The 18,444-nt window shown below is 46.4% G+C and overlaps 1 protein-coding gene across 1 annotated transcript in view; it reads left to right on the forward strand.

Annotated features, from left to right (window-relative positions):
- The first annotated feature begins 8,211 nt into the window (after positions 1–8,211).
- Positions 8,212–18,444, forward strand: part of B3GAT1 (beta-1,3-glucuronyltransferase 1) — an 89,563-nt gene continuing 79,330 nt past the window's right edge. Inside the window, exon 1 of the mRNA XM_083808706.1 lies at positions 8,212–10,646. Coding sequence (XP_083664832.1) covers positions 10,625–10,646 — 22 coding nt within the window. The 5' untranslated portion in view covers positions 8,212–10,624. The remainder of the gene's footprint in view (positions 10,647–18,444) is intronic.

Raw genomic sequence — 18,444 nt, forward strand, 5'->3', positions numbered from 1 at the left:
AACCTTCTGAGCTGTCATCTGAGTGAAGGAGGGGAATGCCTCAAATGGGTGGTTCACTTTATTTTTCTTGCAGAGGTTCATATCACAGCTAAACAGATTACATAAAAGAGTCACTGCTTGATGCAATTTGTGTTAGTTCATTAAGCACAAGATATGATTAATGTGAACACTTCTTTAATCAACCAAAGATGCTGTTACAGGCACTCAAAAGCCCTGTGTACTTCTGCTCCTTTCTCCATATTGCTTCTCTGCCCCGATTTGCAGGAGAGCAGGCAGATCACAGTCTCCACACACCAGCGCAGAGCAATTTTGAGCCATGGTAGCAGTTCCAATACCAGAGAAACTGGAAAAGAATCATCTTCTTCCCCTAAATTTTTTCCCTAGCTTTTGCACTTCTGCCACGTGCCTGGGCTGTTACGCACCAGGAAGGAATTATTCCACCAACTGAGGTACAAACAGCTGTGCAGTGCCTAAGCAGGACGTGGAAGGACTGGTTACCTCCCTCAGACCTGCTTTTCACCCAGCAAACCACTACCATGCATGCCTGTTCAGGCTAACCCAGAAAGAAACGAAGGGATATTTATTGTCATCTTCTGTCTTGGTTCTCTCTGCCCCCAAGCCACTTTGACATAACAGTTATTGTTTCTGTCATTAGCCTCATAAAGATATGAACAGATAGAGGCTTTGCTTGCATTTTAGCTCAGTAGCTCTGCTGTATTTCAATACCTTTTGTTACCAGTCTCGTCGTTTCACTAACAAACGACTGTCTTCTCACCATCTCATTCTTACAACTGCATCTGCCCTTGGCTGCAGTGGTTCAGCCGGGTGGCTTGGCTGTGTGTCCTTGCTGTAATAGCAGCTACTTGGCAACTCTTTGCCCAGTCTGGTATTATCAGACCACAGAGCAAGCTAAACAAAGGGACACAGACACTGCTTACAATTTGCTTTGGCTACTCACTGCAGTCTGATGATTCTCCATCACATCTCTGCTCATTACGAATACAGATAACAGACCATCATGAGCCGAGTAGCCTTATCCTTAAGAGATAAAACTAATCTGCGTGCTTGGATCGGCAGCCTTGTTCTTGCCTAATCTCACCTTGGAAAGCACAGTAATTGCAGAAACATAGCAAGGATATAAAGAGTAAGGGGGTGAGAACCCCTGTGAATGCCTCTTTCTAATTCTACCCTCTGAGCCTGTGGGCTTTCACTGCTTCCTAGCCACATCTTTTCTGAGAATTGCGCATTTACACTGTGCATTGTAAGGAAACAGTCTTTTACACAAACTCTTTTGTTCAAATAAAAGCAGAAATAAACCTTATGCCTGGCCACAAGAATAATGGTAAAAGGACGCTGGGTAAAAGAACTCCTTGTGCCCAAAGCTTAACTGGTACAATAGGCACCATGTACAAAACATTTTCCTTTTATGCTAGATTTCCTCTATTTTCCCTGTTTTGTTTTTTCTTAGAACAAAAGCAACATCCCTGTGCTCAGACGGCCTTGGTGTCAGATGGCTGTCTTTTGACCCTATTCTACTGCAAACAACCAAAGCAATGAAAACAAGGCTGTTCACGTTGGAGTTCAAGCTGTAAACTTGTAGGGTCAGGCAGGTGCACAGTCCTGCTAATAGTACGCGTGGCTTGGAAGGGAACTCCTGCCCCAAATTCTGCACTTGGCTGCAGCAGGCAGATCCAGGCACGTTTCCTAATGGGTTTCCATTCTCACTGCGGTCTAAACCAGACCTTTTAATGTTACTTTGAAGTTGGTTTTGGAGAGAGATCCAATACGGCCTGTAATCCAGGTCCAGATTTCCTTCTTGGCTGGCTTTTTAGCACATATTCCAAACCCCCACCATATGGCTATTCCCGATCTCATTGCCAAGAGCTATCTACTTGCCTGTGGTGAAAATTTATACCAAAGCTTTTGAGACAGTTTCCTCCTTTTAACTCATGCTACTGCAGCCTCCAACTCTGAGCCAAGACTTAAAAGAGTTATAAAGGAAAATAAATAAATAAATAAAAAAGCTTCCAGTTTCTAAAATCTATGACTTAATATTGATTTTGGAGATCCCATGAATTGAAACAAGCCTCCTGTGCAGAAATCCTCCAAAGATACCATGTTCACCTTTCCTTTTGACACATTTTATCGATCTCCATGTTTGTGCCACATGAATGATGGATTATTGCATATCAAACCTTGCAGTAGTCATTTAATGCCTTTGAATAAAACATTTCTCACAGATTAACTGAGCAGTTTTAAGCGAACAACCGTTTTCATCTGTTTTAAATTTTCATGGGTACTTTCCTGGAGAACAAGTACATTGTTAATAATTGAAGGGATTGAGACCTTGCTAATCTCTTTGTATTTTAATAAAGTCCTGTTGCACCCTGGTCATTTATTTTTTAAATCTCAGAATTTATAAAAATTCATTACATTTTATTTCCCTCCCTTTGAAATGAATAATCCTGAGATTACATGAAAAGAAGTGATTGTTTTTGTACCAGGGAACTGGAATTTCATTGTGTCCAGATAGCTGTAAGCGTGCCTTGTGATGGATTCAGTGGATGAGAGGAGAGAGCAACGTTTTTCAGTGGAAGCAGAGATGCGCTGGAAGAGCGAGTTTAGAAACAGAGGGAGGTGGAGGGAGTAAGAAGCTAGGAGAGGAGGAGACTAGAAGAGAAAGAATAGGGAAGCAGTTTTGTCATAGGCATATGAAAACAAGACAAAGTGTTGGTAGGTAAGTAAGTAGAAATATATGCGTGTAGATGAATGCATTCATCTCTGTAGTATGGTTTTCTCATTCTGTCCCTTCATCCCTCCATCTACAATGCTATTTCAGTGACTTATGCAACTCCTTCTCCAGTTCACCTTTTGATGTCTCTCACTATCAATCCTTTTCTGTGTCTCAGACCCCAATTTGAATCTTCTCTGCCTCTGCTGAGAGCTTCTCCAAGCTTGACTTCACGTGGTCCTGCTTCTCTTTTTCAAATACAATTACTTCTTTACACACGGCCCCAGGATTACATTTCAAGTGATAAGAGAAAAGCCAATAGGTACATTATTTCTTTTATCATTTTCAAGGCAATGTCAACCCGTAGAATGCAGCTCTGAAAACGATTGCATTCCAACAAGTTTCATTAAATTCAGTTGTACGATAGAGCATGCTTGGTACAGGAATCTGATACGAAGATTCCTGAAGGCTCCCACAGATGCTGTGTGTTAGTCTTACACGGCCAGAACAGCAATTGAGTGGAGAGGCTTTGGCGGCAGTAGTGAAAAAAACAAAATAATTGCATTAGGTGCCCTCATCAGAGGTTGTGCACACAGCGAGAGGGGTTGGCTGTCCAACTCTGTGTTAGTACATGTTTTCGTGACCAATAGATCTGTGCTGATTCCAGCCACTCTCGAGCTATTCTGCTTTCAGTGCTACATGCGGTAATTGCCCTTTGGTTTGAAGGGACTGTGTTGAGAGGGTGGTAATCAAACACTCATGACATAAACTGAGATCTCTGCCTCCTCTGAGAATCCCTTTGAAACATTGCCTGTCTGATATTTGACCATCCTCTGCATAAATCTGTGCCAGGTATTAAAACCATCGAAAAGATGCTGAAATGCTGAGATAAGTTGATGTGTTGGTGGGAGGAACAGGCGTTGGACTGGGCAGCACAGCTGGGGTTTAGATTGACAGACTTCTCTATGAGTGATTTCAAACAGCAAGTTGTGAAAACCTACTGTGAGAAGGAGCTTAAAACTACTCTGCATTAAATCTTCCTCCAGAGGGGAAAATCTTCTTTCACATTTATAATCAAGTTTCTGCTTAGCTGTTTACTGATGAGCTCGTGGCGGAGGTTCGTGAAGGGCAGAATCAGTGCAGGAGACAGATTTCTGAACAGTGCTGCTGTTACCAAGCTAAGCAGGTTGGGTTTGATCAGTGTTGAGGGTGGGATTTGTGCAAAAAAAATGTTACTGTACCGCTAGGAAGGGTTTTCAACAAGAACAGCAGGTTTTCAACAAGAACAGCAGTGTATTAGGTACCTCTGATGGGATCCTGTGGTCACAGAGGGTGGTATCAGTCCTTGCTGGGTGGATTAGATGTAAACCTGAATGTCTGAGTACCTGTGAACTGGGATGCCTTCCCATCTGCAGGCTAATGTTCTGCCTATCTTTATTCCCCCTGGATTTGCACAAGTTAAAGCTCCTTTCACTTCCTATTTCAGACGGTGTAGCATCATCCTTAAATAGCTGTCACATTCCACCCAAGGTGGAATTTGCTGCGTTTCAGTGGTGGGTAGCGATTTCAGGCTTCGCACAGGAGGGGTGTCACATGGAAACTGAGCTAAACTCTGGGCCGTGATCTAGCAACTTACGCTACATCTGGGACACTGGATTATCCATGTGCAGGCAGCTTCCCAGAGCCAGGCGCAGCTGGCACAGCTGTCTGGATCACCCCATCCCTGGCCCTGCAGAGGCACATCCACGATGTTCCTTCTTGGGGAGTTCTTGGCTACTGAAGTGCTTCTGGTCGTTCTTCTCTATGCCCTGGGCTGGTTCCCGGTGGCTCCAGTCGCAATGCAAAGGTTGGACTTCCCTATCCGATTTTTATCTTGACCCTGTAGGACCGATTTCACTTAGGATATAAGCTTCCCTGAACAGCCAGGGAAACAGCATACAAGAGCAGTTAATTGATGTGATACCTCATACATGCTCAGTGTTTATCCAGCTCTGTTGTACAGTAAATCAGGTCCAAAACACAGTCAAGCAGCACTGAATACCGCCTGATTTGCATTTACTGCTCCTGCTGTGCATTCCGTTATGGTCCTTGGCTCTTGCATCTACGGTCAGTGAAGAAGGTTCCCTCCTAAGGCAATAAATAGCTGGCTTGTCCTCTCCTTGAAAGTGAAATAGAGGCCAGTTTACACCTTTCCACTATGCATTTGTTTAGAGCAGTTGCCTTCTACCAGGTCAACAGCCTGTCCCTATGTACCTACTTGTCTCTGAAAGATACGACTGCCACTTTCCTGCAGTCCAGGCCCAGTTGACTGTGACTGATGGCTTTGCTTAGACCTTGGGAACTTCAGGCCAGTGGTACCTCTCAGAGGAAATAAGGATTTAGCCTTTTTAGAAAACAAACGACTTGTCTGGAAGTTCACTCTCTCTCTGGGGTATAATGCAATCAGTGCTCACACGACTGCTGCACGTACTGCCTGTGACCACAGGCTGGAGGGTAACGCAAGCCTGGGCTCAGCTGCAAGCTCGTTGTGCTTCTGCGACGTGGTCTTATTTGGGCTGGAAGTGCAGCGATTCCAGTGCTCTTGTCACCTGGAGCTCCAGCCTCTCGATGATCCTATTTTTGCAACTGGCTTATCCCAAATTGACCTCTTTTAGCTGCTGCTTAGCAAATGCATAGCCATGTGCGCAACCATGAGACATGGGTGTGCAGCCACACATCCCTGAATCATGCATGCCACTCCATTCTCTCTCCCCCTGCTCTCTCCCAATGTGCTCCCATGCATTTTTACCATCTAACAAACAGAATTGTGCAGCTTAATCTCCTCAACACACAGGCTGGCATGGGCATGTGCTTTCTTGCTTGTACATGCAGCCAGGCACACGATCCCAAATTCACAAGCAGTAATACTCAAAAATATTCATACTGTTTTTTTCTTTCTTGTGCATTTGTGCACACAGTTCCAGCATTTCTTCTCTGAATCACAAGCACGGTCACTTTCACCTGTATGGATGCTGGATCTCCTGTTTCCACGATCAGTCTCACAGTCCCTCAGACCTGGTCAGTTTTGCACAGGCAGACACCGTCCCTTGAAATCATGAGGCCTGTGTTCACACCAGTTCACGATGCACTCTGTATCAGAGAGAAAGTCGTCCACGCCACGCTGCCCTGCATCACACAGCCACTGTCAGCACGGAGCGCACAGGAATGCATGTTTTTATTTTTACTTTACTTAAGATGGACAAAACTAATGAACTGAGCTTCGCTCTAGGATCACTAAAGCAGCTGTGGGGATGTTTGGAAATCATGTTACATTCAAGGTCTGTTATTTTTTAATATCCCCATTTCCCCAGGTGTATTTTCAAATATGATCTATGGGTGAATACTGAGCCAGCTGTAACCCTGACAACAGTGACCCAGATGGTAATCAGCAAAATGGACTAATTGAATAATGTTGACTTAGAATCGGTGCCTTGCAGAACTCGGTTAGACCCTGCAGTAACTCGGTGTAATTTAAAGATGGTGAGTGAATTTCACATTCTCCGCTCGGATCCCGCACCTGGAGATGCTGAGAGGGACTTGCATATGGACTGCGCAGGCAGTAGGAGAGAAATGGCCTGGTGCAGCATGGGGAGATCTTCCTGGAATTAAAATACCTGGATTTTTTTATCCCCATAAAACTCTTTGAGGCCCTTGAATTACCTGGAGACACAGCTATACCTCACCAGTTACAGTCATATTCGGGGGCAGATCTGCCATATCCAGTGGAGTCAGAGCATCATAGGTATATTTTTAGGGCTGTCCATTAGTTTATGGGGCTGATCTGTGCCCTGAGAAGGCAGGACCACGGAGCAGGTTTGTGTATGCATTTTTGCTCAGCCAGAATACTCACCCAGGTTGTTAGCATGCAACTCATTTCACGTGTAACGTGCTGCAGCGACACGGCAGCAGTGGGATGGGTCCCCATGGAGCAGAGTATTGGTGCTGAGGGCCAGCATAACTCTGAGAGGACAGAAGCAGAAGGAGCGGCATTAAGTGAGTCAGCCCGCATAGAGAAATGTCAACCCTCGGAGGGAGAACGTCCAAATGATTGTCAAAAAGGGGTGAGGAGCTGGGTCACCATGAGCACACGGCTGCAAGGCTGGGCAAGGCTGTGGGGGGCACACTGGGCACCCCACGCACCCCAGGGCCTGCGTGTCTGGGAGCTTTGGATCAGCCTAGCTGCAGCGACAGCGAGGGGTGACTGGAAGGAGGACGGACAGTTTCCCTGAATGGGAAGGGGCGTTGTCTTTCTGTCATTAACCTTTGAGACCCTCTTCGGCAGCCCTAGCAAGGAGAAGAATAATGAGCAGTGGCCAGGAATGTTGCTGTGCAAAGAGCATTCCAGCCAACTGATTTATGGGGCGACTAAATAATTCAGCCTGCCCCTGCAACGCTTGTATTAATTCATCCTCTGTCACCAGGGCTGAGATGCGCCTGGGGAGCAGTTACGGGCTGAGAGCAGCTGCTTGGCACGCTCCTCTTCCTCACCGGGCCTGGGACACTGGGGCCAGGACCAGACAGGAGGGTACGAAAGAAAGGGGTAACTATGAGCGTGTGCGCATCAGGGCAGCTGTGCTTGTCTGACTTGTTTGGATATTCAAGTGATAAATCTTTGTTTGGAGAGCACATTGAGAGCGTGGGGTTGATAAGAATGGAGGCTGGGGGTGGGCTTTACCGCCTTCTTGTTAGCATAGGTAATGCTGCCTAAAAATACCTTCTTCTAAAACCTTCCTTTTTCCTGTCTACGTTTTGCCTTCAGCAAACACGGGCAGTGTTCAGTTTGGTAGGTGCTGGGGCCTGGTACACATCTCGGGAAGCTTGGGACTGTTACATGTTGCATTTTAGCGAGGTGGGGTTGGGGCTCTTCTCCCAGGCACCAAGTAGATAAGATAAGGGGAGATGGCCTCAGGTTGTGCCAGGGGAGGTTTAGGTTGGGTATTAGGAGAAATTTCTTTACTGGAAGGGTTGCATGGCATTGGAACAGGCTGCCCAGGGAAGTGGTTGAGGCATCATCCCTGGAGGTCTTCAAGAGACATGGTGATGTAGAACTAAGTAGCATGGTTTGGTGGTGGACTTTAGTACGAGGTTAAAGGGTGGACTAGATGATCTTGGAGTCCTTTTCCAGCCTGAATGATTCTACGATTACCTTATGCTTCATCCTTCCCTTTTATCTTTTTGGCTACTGACCACCTGTGTCTTACACTCTTCTTCTGGCAAAGGAAGAACCAGAGAATGCTTTAAATCGGGGCCAGCCGGTGTTGCCATGAGTTAAAGGTCGCATTCACCTTCTGAATAAAGACTGAGTAATTGACACTGCTCCACTTCAAAGCACAGGGCCCTGCAGCCCTCTTCCCTCTGTCCCATAATCAAAAGCTCTGGAAGACTTGTCCAGCTGCTAGGGGTCGCGTGGGAGAACTAAAGAAGTCCAAGCAACTTTTTAGTCAGCATAATTCTTGCAGGGTCTGCAGATGATCCAGGAATAGTTCTTGGATGAACAAGGAGCCCAGAGCGATGCAAGATAATTGCCAGGGACAAGACCGGGTCAGTCCAAGCCTGGAGCAGCCATCAATTCAGCCACGGTAATTCCAGCAGACACGCACAACTTTGTCCCTGCTTGGGAGCAGAGATCAAGGGAACCTCGGAGCTGCAGAAGCTTGAAGAGCTTTCTCCTGAACACAATCACATGGTGATTGTTTGCGTGCTGCTAACTCCATTTAAGTGTAACGGCACCAGGAATGCTACAGCTGTAATATGTTATTCCTAAAGATGAGTCCATTCATGGAAATTGCTGTCCCCAGTGTGAAAATTTCAAAGGTCCGTCAGTGGATAGGGTTTGGGAGGGAAAAATCAGGAGAGAGATGAGGACACAGAGGTATTGGAATGGGGTGGAGGGTGGGAAAGAGGCTGACAGTGTGCTTTTGTCAAGATAGTCAGGGTGACACCTGACATTTCAGAAAGCTGTAAAAAGCCAGAAAGTAAACAAGCCTCATTAATTCCAGCAAAGGGCAATGTACTTAGCTGCCAGCTTCTGCTCTTTTCTTCAGCTTTCCCCCTTATTGTCTAAGGACTTCATTATCGTAAACAGCTTCACAAATTGCATAACAAACAGCTTTAAAATATTTAAAGAATAGTTGAATGGTAACCCTTATTCTGTGGAGAGAGAGGGTCCTTTCCTTCCTTCCTTCTTTCCATTGCCATAGATCCCTCCTTTTCTATTTGTCACCTTGTCTCTCTGTTCCCTCAATGTCTTCTTCCTTGCTTTCTGCTTCTGCCCTGCTGCCTCTCTCCTTCTCCCTCGGCTTCTCGCTGTGCCAGCCAATACACGAGCCTTCCTAACGCCTCCAGTGCTCGGCACAGCTCCTCTCCTAGCTGTTGGGAAGGAAGAGATTTGGGGTGGAAAATTTAATGAGGTGATCCATAAGCCAGCTGTTTCCCATTTGTGTTTGTTTCTTGCTGGAACGAGGTAATTTGTGAATCCACCTGACAAACCGAGGGACAAAGTGTCGGGGTCGAGCTCTGTGGCACACGCAGACTTCCACGTGCATTTGCTCTCGTAGGAGCTGGGGGGTGCGGAGCTGTAGCCCCGGGTCCCAGGTAAAGGCAAGCTCAGCCCCACCCCGGGCTGTGCCCAGCAGAGAGCTGCCAGGAGGAGATACGCGAGCAGGGCGCCTTGCAGACGGAGGAAAGCAGCTTGAGGAAGCAGCTGACGCCGAAGAGCACACACAGCGGTGACAGACATTATTTGCAGAGGTGCCAAATCATTTCTGCAGGCTATTTCAGTTCAGGCACAGGGTAGCAAAACCACGCTCCCTCGTAATAACCTTTCGTGCTGAGGAGCGCCTGGAATGGATGGCAATTCAGCCAGGGGTGCTCTTTCTCTCCTTTCACAGGGCTGGTCTGTGGGCCTACACACACTATTAGAAGATGCTGCATTGTTCGATGTGAAGCATCGTATTCTGGCAGTGAAATTATTTTTAAAAATGAAGGACTTGCAGTCTGTTCCTGTTTGTGGGCTGGTCCCTTTTCTAATGACCTGAACCAAAAAAGCCTCAGACTCATCTGCAGTGACTAGAGACAGCTCTCCTGCTTCAGAGAGCTTAGTTTCTTTCTTGCTGCTAAATTCTTGTGAATTCAAACCAGGCACAAGTCAATATAACAATAAGGCTTGTTTTATTATTTAACAAGACTACCCAGGGTTATAATCAAAGTGAAATCAACTTCTAGTTCAAATACCGTGCTCCAGGATTTCAGTCTCACTGTGTGTACTAAGGCTAAGATGCGGTGTGACGTTGGAGATTTGGATACTCCAAACCTCGGACCACGTAGATGGGCACAGATTTAATACCATCGGGCAGTCTGGGTGCTGTAGGGCCAGATGCAGCCAGGCTGAGTGCAGGGACATCATTGCCGCCGGGCTGCCCTGTGCAAACTCAGGGTGATCAGAAGAAGTGCGACATTCTTATCTTATGGATCTTGGCCTTCTGCATAAAGAGAAACGGGCAAAAATGCGACCATTCTCACTTGAAACTAATCCAGCACAGATATGAGAGGTGAGAGAAGCTGCTTCTTTGGTCGGAGGATGAGCTGGAAAGCGGTCTCCTGTCTTCTGCGTCCCACCTGCCCCTGCTTCAGAAGTTTCCTGTTACACGAACCTGGAATTCACTCTCTGCTAGCCATGGCTTGTGGTTAATAGCGCCGCTAAATTCAGTGCCACCGGGATCTTTCCTCCTGCTGGAGAATCACCATGGAGACCCTGATGTGACTGCGTACCCAGCACACCTCTTGGCCCTGGCATTAATCCTTCTGCAATGTACCACAAAGTCAGCTCTAGCTTGGAGGAGTGATCAAATACATATGAAAACTGCTCCCAGAGGAGGTAAATATTCGCTAGACAAGCAGAAAGAAAAGCAATAATATACCATGTAAGCTACTGCCTTTTATTAGCTCAGCTCCCTTTTCTCCCCTTGTAAAGTATTGTTGCACCGTTATATTAATCTTTACTCTGAAGCAAATTAAAGCAGGGACAGTTGTCAGAGTATTATTAAGAACATCTGTTTAATTAGGGCTGCCTTTGCATCAATTTGAGAGAGGAGTGTAACACCCCTGTTCACCCACTCCTGCTGTCTCACTCCCCCTTCCTACCCTTCCCTGGCTATGCTGAGTGCCGGTGGAGGAACGTGCGGAGAATACAGGAGCACCTGGGGCCTCCATGACATCTCGTTTCCTCCGCTCGTGAGAGGTGTCAGCTCCTCCGATTAATGCTGGGGAAGGAGGCAGGGCAGGCGGGGAGGTATAGCTCTTGTGAGGTTTTTTTAGTGATCTCTGTCTTGAGAGCCTTCTCTCCCTACTTTCTTTCCCCCAGAAAATAATTTGGAATTCTGTAAAGTGATCATGAATAACTATTAATTATCATTAGCAATTTGCCATTCCAGGCCAGCCTTTCATCTGGGGATCTCAGAGCAGTTTTACAAATGCTAATTAATTGAGACTACTTCATGAAGTAGTCTGTTAAACTCGTTTTACAGGGGTAAATCAGGACTAAGAGATACAAAGTGCCTTGCTTGAGTTTATGGTAATGCTGACAGTGGAACCCAGATTGCGAGGCTACAAACTGTGCTGCAACCACTCCAGAGGTGAGGTTCTCAACCGCTCACCTTCACTGCAGTACCCTGGCTGGATGTGGCATCCACCCGACACCTACAGAGGTGATGAAGGCAGTCACTGAGGTTTCACCTCATCCATTTCTTTATGATGAGAAGGTTCACAGGAGACAGGTCCACTGGTAGCGATAAAATACAGTGGTCCACATGCAGTCTGCTTATGATTGCCATGATTCGAAGAGAGATATGGGGTTGCTCTAAATATATTCTGTTCTTCCTTAAGCATTTGTTACTGGTCTCTGTCAAGGCTGTGATGCAGGAGGGCTCTGACCCATTCAAAAGAGTTCTTACAGCCCTGTACCTGCCTGCCTGTCTTTCTCCAAGTATCTCTGCATTTCGATGTGTCTCCAGGTTGCGGTGTCTGATTGTCTAGGCACCATTCCTTCTGTATTTATGTAGCCACTTACCCAGGCAGCCAGCAGTGAATTAATCATTATGTCCACAGCCTCAGCTGGGAGAGGTATTGACTCATAGATTCAAGTCCAGGAGGCCAAGAACTTGTTTGTTACCTGATAAGACTAAACTTCATTTGGAGCTGCCCAAGATGTCAGGAGTGGTTTAATGAACTAACTGCGTGAACTATGAAGGTTGGAGCTCAGCTCTGTGCCACTGCACAGGAAACACAGTTTGTCTGTCTGATTGGTCTTACTCAGTGCGCAGCAGTTCAGCCTGCTGCAGATCCCAGCATTTCAGGGAAGCGCTTACGGCGAGGAACAGTTATGAATTCACGAGGGTTAAGAAAAGCGGCTCTAACTTCTCCCCTTTCTCTTCTCCATGCTCTATCTGTCCCATCGTATGTTTTTGAAAATTAGAAATTTTGATAGAGTCAAACCTTTGTCTCCCTTTAGCACAGACCACTTTCCCCTAAGAGTGTATTCCCTGAAAGGTCTGCCTCTTCTGTTGCATAAATTGTTCGCGTACTCAGGCTATCTGATGAGTTAATCAGGTTTTGAGCTGTGTCAGGTCACTCGGTTCAAAGCAGTCCATACCTATGTGTGAATCCAAATTCCATTGAGGAGTCTGAGGTATTGTAGCAAGAGCTGTTTTATATTCTAGAAACAGAAAAAAAAGATCATAAATTGTAGCTCAGTTTATAAGTGCAGGGAAATATCTGCAGTTCTGAGATAGTCTAAAGAATCTGGACTCTGAATCTTTGAGGCTTTCCCATCATTATAAGAATTAACCATATAATTAGGTATTATCTGAGAATTATCCATAAATACTCACCACAACATGATATTTGCTAAGTAATAATTAGACTATGAAAGGAACTCAAATAATACCTTTGTCTAGAAAATTAAAGGCCCTGCACTGCATTTATAGAGCACCATGCTGAGGGGGTAATAGGGTTTAAAATTGCAGTAAATTACAGCTAGACCAAATCTCAGCCCCCTTAAGCATAAAGAAGCTACAGGACAAAATAAAATCAGGTCTTCTAAGAAATTTCAGAGTCAGAAAGCTATGCGGAATCCATTTTTTTTCCAGCAAGTGTGAAATCAAGTCAGTGAAAGATGCAGGCATCACAGCGTGCTTTGCCATCCAGCTCCAAAGGAGTTGTTTGGCTGTCAGCAGCGTGATGGAAGGAGCCCAAACCATTTCTGATGCGAGGGTCGATGCTGTGCAGGGGCCTGTCCTGCTGCACCCAGCTCCGTGGGCACTGCACAGCGCCAGGTGCTGGCAGCTACAACATCCCCCATTGATTTCCAAACTCAGGCTCTTTTCAGGAATACAGGACTTTTCTGAACTTTCACTATCCTAGATGGCGTGAAGTAAGAACTCCCCAAGATGGAAGGGATTTCAAGGGACAGTTATGTTTTGCTTTGCTTTGCAATGTTTCAGAGTCCTCCTGATGAGCACAGCAGAATGTTACATATTTATCATCATTAGAGATTTTGAATTGAACCTAAGGAAGACAAACAAGCAAATTTCACTGAATTTTGTATTTCCCTTGGATTCATTTCAGAATGGCAGGGAACAAGCACAGCAGGCCCTCAATTATGCAGCAAGCCTTTGCCGCATATGACGAAGTGTTGAGCATCTCAAAGCAGACCACAAAATTAACGGAGAATTTAAATGTTACCTCACTTTTGTTTCAACTTTGCCCTCCCCCGCTGAACACGGTGTAGAACAGGGAGAGTAACCTTCCACGTGGACCTCCATCTCAGGGTGGCACACAGAGATGGACCCACGGCTGTGTAGTACGTGCGTATGGATGAACGCTTCAGAAAGGATTGGGAGGAAGTGAACGGTTCTGCACGCACAGCAGGACCAGGAAAGCAACCTGCGAACAAGGCTTAGGGCCACACAAAGAGCTTTGAAGGTTAAAAAAAACAAAAACAAAAAACAAACACTGAGCTGCTCATTTGCAGGGCGCCATAGGTATTGGGCAGAGCAGAGTCAGCTTTGGATGAGGATGGGGTCACAGATATAGGATGTGCCAGGACACACTGCTGGCAAACTGATCACGTGCAGCTGCAGAGAACCAAACATGAGCTTCGCTGAGCTAAACGTGGCTGGGGAAGCTTAGTTCTGAAGTTGTCTGACTTGTGCATGCTGGAACTTGGAACCTGACCATTAATTGTAGTATTTAAGGTTGGTTTTTTCCCCCCCTCTCTCAATCTGGTTCTTTTGATTTTAGTACTGGTGGTTTCTGTGTAGCAAACAAAGCCCAGTGCCAGTATCCTGTCTGGATTTAGTGAAGTCGCGTTGCATCCTTGTGGTTGGTTGTCTGTGGCTTTTTTTTCAGGAATAAAAGCAGCATTCGACTTCTGGAAATGGAAAAGAAGAAGGGCGCACTTCTTATGTGAGGCTTCCTTATTCCTCTTCCTGCGTGCTTTGCTTGTGGGATTACCCTCCAGGCCACATTTACGTTTCCTCTCCTGTGCTACCAAACCTCTAAATGGATACTTTGGTGCCTGGTGCAGCTTGATCAATAATACTTGCTGTCTCTTAGTTACCTGTGGAGAGGGACTATAAATGAGAACAAGCAATTCAACAGGGGGCTGTAACCACTGGCATCAGTCACCCCCTGCAGCAGCTGACACGTGACTCCTTTTGCCTTGATAACAGAATTACCAAGCTGTCATGTGCTCTCTTTCTCACTTTCCCTGGTTCCTGTTGTGGCCTAGCTGACCTTACACAGCCTCACAAGTCACGTTCAGAATAGATTTTGACATCCCAGTTTTTGTTCTTCACCGTTTGCTCTTAATTTGTGAGTCACATATGTCTGATCTTTGAGTGGTGTTTTCTAATTAGAGCCTTGCATTGAATGGAAATTTAGTCTTTGTGTGCCTTAAACGCCTCCCTAAATGGATCAGAGCTGGTGCAAGGTGCTGGTGCAGCGTTGTAGCTGTTGGGATCCTCTGCAGGAGTGGACCAAAATGAGCAGATTCTCACGTCACACCTAGTGCCATCGTGATGCCTCAGGCCTCCCCATCTGCGGCTGAGCAAGGGCTCCCATTTCGGGTCAGCAGCAGCTGCTGGCGTGGAGGCAGTGCCCCTTGAAGCGGTGTTTTTTTGGTACAGAGACCTGGCTGTTCACACTGGGGTGTGCGATGCCACCACCCCGCAGCCACCAGCCAGTCTGGATTTACACTGGATTGAGATTTATACTATCTGGCTTAGAGCAGGTGATGGTTGGGAGTCTGACATCCAGATTTAATTCCAGTTTTTTTTTTTACATTCTACCTCTGCCAAAGTCCATGGGTTTCAGGAGGTCTGAATCCTGCCCTGGTTATTCAGTAAGAGAAAGTGGATGTGAAATTTTCATACCATTAGGAAGTAACAGCTGAGGAAAGAAAACAATTTGTCTAAAAGAAAAAAAGTGTTTGAGGGCATCGATGGTACTTAAATCTGAGCACAAAGTGCAGTATAAACATTAGCTGCTGTGCAGGAAGCTGTATCAATTGAAATCTCAAGCAGATTTAAAAATTGTTTTTATTAAAGCTTAGCAGTTCCCCTTTCAGCCTTTTTATTGTAGGTTTTAAATTCTAATGTGTGCAGAGGACGAAGTAGGTGACTTAAACCTGCCACTGCCCAGTGAACTCTGGCTTTGTGCAGCAAATACTTCATGGTGTACAGGGAGCCCTCTGCCCAGGAGGCTCTGAAGTCGGTAGCAGGGGACAAGATGTGCTCCTGGGCTCTGATCCGTGAAGGATCTGTGCAGCGTTTGCTCACTTCCCAGAAGTAAACACCCGCCTGGTGAGGACAGAAAATTTAAGGGCAGCGCCGTGCTGTTAGCATTAGAGCTGGCTTAAAACACTTGTCAATTTGGCTGAGGGTTGCTGGAAAAAAAAAAAAAAAACACAAAAAAACAGTCCGTGTTCACTGTACACAGCTTACCAGCCCAGGCTGCTCAGACCTGCCGCAGGAGCTGCCGGTTGCTGTCTGGGTGGCCGGGCCCTGGAGCTGGGTGGTGTTCCTCAGCCGGCCAGTGCAGAGGGCCTCGTGCTGCCCAGCGGGCGTCTTTATTCTGCAGAGCTCTGTGGATGTGACTGCTGCATCTCAGCCCCAGCCGCATGTAACGCGTATCTCTACCCAGGATCACTGTCTGCCTGTCGGTGGGAGGAATGTTTCACATGAGTGCTCTGTAATCTGCTGCCATCAGACTCAGCCAGGTTAGTGCAAACGTAGCATTTATGCCATGCGAGCTAAGCTGACCGATTATGACTGAAGTGGATCAAGGAACGCTCTCGAGAAGCAATCTGTCCGCGGAGCTGCAGGGATGGAAACCCTGACAGAAGGGCAGTAACGGTGCTGCGAGGTAGGGAGGCAGCGTCTTAAACTTCTCCAGCTGGCTCGCAGAAGGGCCATCTTTTGGAAGAGGCATTCTGGCACCGGTGAGCTGAGTTTCCTCAGCACATGCAGGGCCGTCCCTGTGTGGTGTCAGCATAAATCCCATGGCAGCTTTTGTAGACCTTGTTGTGTGGATTGCTGCCTCTCAGCCAGGTTTCCCCAGTGCGTTTGGGTAGATGGGTGAATCTTTTTCCCTTGCTGTTGCCTGTTGTGTAATGTCACTTCATGCTGCTAAACACGCAGGCTTCAGGCTGCCTCAGCAGTGGTTCCACGTCAGCCGTAGCTGCTCCTCCTCACTCTTCTCCTTGTCCTCATGCTTTCTGTTTTGACTCAGGATTTTTCCAGCAGTGGCAACGTGAAACTGAGGCAGGGAATTGCATCTTGCTCGCTCCAACAGAGGGCTGTTAATACCCCTCATTCATCAGCTCTCCCACCATTATGTCAGCAGAATAATTCTCTTCTCAGGCTCTATAGTTTAAATTCCCCCCAAAAGGAAGCATCCTACAGGCAGTATTTAGGTAGGCCGCAGCATGCTGTGTGTGCTATGCTAGATCACTTTCCTGACACTTTTTGAGAGTCCTTCACTTAATCCCATTTTCCCATCTTCTCTTTCTCCTGCTTCTTCTCCTGTTTACACAGCCTTGAAAAGCCCAGCTAGGCTGATTGCAGAAATTGCCATATTCCATCCCTCTGGCTCGTTAGGGATAAATCCCACTGCTTTACAGTGATGCAGCCCTAGGTCAGCTTCCTCAGTCCCCAGCAGTCTTCCCCTCTGCAGCTTCTCCCAGTCCAACTGCTGGGACACGGGATGCTGCAGTCTCCCTGGTGAGCTTTGGGTCTCAGGCTGTAGATCCAGCAGCTCTGAATAAGCGGAGATCCCACATGGCAACAGAGAGCAATTGGCACCATCTGGCAGCGTGCAAAGCCTTGTAGGCTTTTCTGTAGCTGGAGATTTCCTCCACTGCCACCTGTATGCCGTTTAAATTATGTATGCATCCCCCCCGTGATATCTTTGTTTCCAAATAAAAGGCAGAGATGAGACTGCAAGATGTTACTAGGCTGCCGAATTTTCAAGCACTGAAAATCTGCCATGTATCACTTGGAGTGGTTTGGGCTTGGTTTTTGTGTGGTTCCCTCTGGGAAAATGAGAAGTATCCTCCTCCTTGGGTCAGACTGCCATTTTGCCTGCAGGCCACTGAGCACATCCTTTGGAGAATGACTTTCACTCTGCAGCGCATCAGCCTGGGTCAAAACCGGAGGGAAAGGGATGAGAGTCCCCTTATTTTCCCTTCTGGAGCTCTTCTTCCCCATCTTATATCTTCATTCTTTTTTTAAACTTTAAAAAAATCAGGACATGGTACTGAGCTTTGGAGTCGGGGTCCCTCGCGGATTATTAACACAAATAATGAAGAGCACAACTTTACGAGGACAAGGAGTTTGTTAAACTCATTAATTTTATTCATAATAGGGAATTAATGTGCAGAAAGGCAATGCCAGCCTGGCAGTAATTGCTTTTTGGCTTTAAAACGCTAAGTGGAAAAGTTAAAAGTCATTTCCAGCTGCTGCTTCCTTTGTCTTCTCCCTCAGTCCCCCCATCTTCTCTACTCCTCTTCTATTTTTGTTTCATGAGAACAGATTTCTCTCTCTCTCTCTTTTTTTTTTTTTTTTGGCTTCTGCCTCTTCTTCATTACGAGTCATTATATTTCATCATTACAAGACTTTGGTCATATTTCATTGCTTCCCCGTTATGTTTGCACAAATTCTTTCTCCCATCGTTGCCATATAAAGGAGAGCCAGGCAGAGAATTCAGGCGGCTCAGGTCTGTATCGATGCTTCAGCTCGTGCTGGAGTTAATGAACAGCCGTATCTCTGGCCACTTTTGGCCTTTGAACAAGCAGATGCAATTTGTTTTCTCTCCTTCCCCTCACTGAATAAGCCACCTCCTTTCAGCAGCGAGATGTCCCATCGCTCAAGGCTAATGACTAGTGCGAGTGGAAATCCCATCTCCTGCTCTCTTCAAACTTGAAATAGCTCTTCTTGCTATGGTCTTCAGCATGTGGGAGGAGAAGAGATTATTGAATAAAACAGCTGAAGGAGAGCATTGACCAGTCTGAAAGCTTGCCTAACATTATTTGGCATTGAGGTCTTTTCTGCTCTTGGAAGGGAGCATCATTGGGTATTTACACTGCAAGGGGAAAATCTGCCGCGTTGAGCTCGCTG

Source organism: Anser anser (genome assembly GCF_964211835.1).
Source record: "Anser anser genome assembly, chromosome: 22".
Lineage (NCBI taxonomy): Eukaryota > Metazoa > Chordata > Aves > Anseriformes > Anatidae > Anser > Anser anser.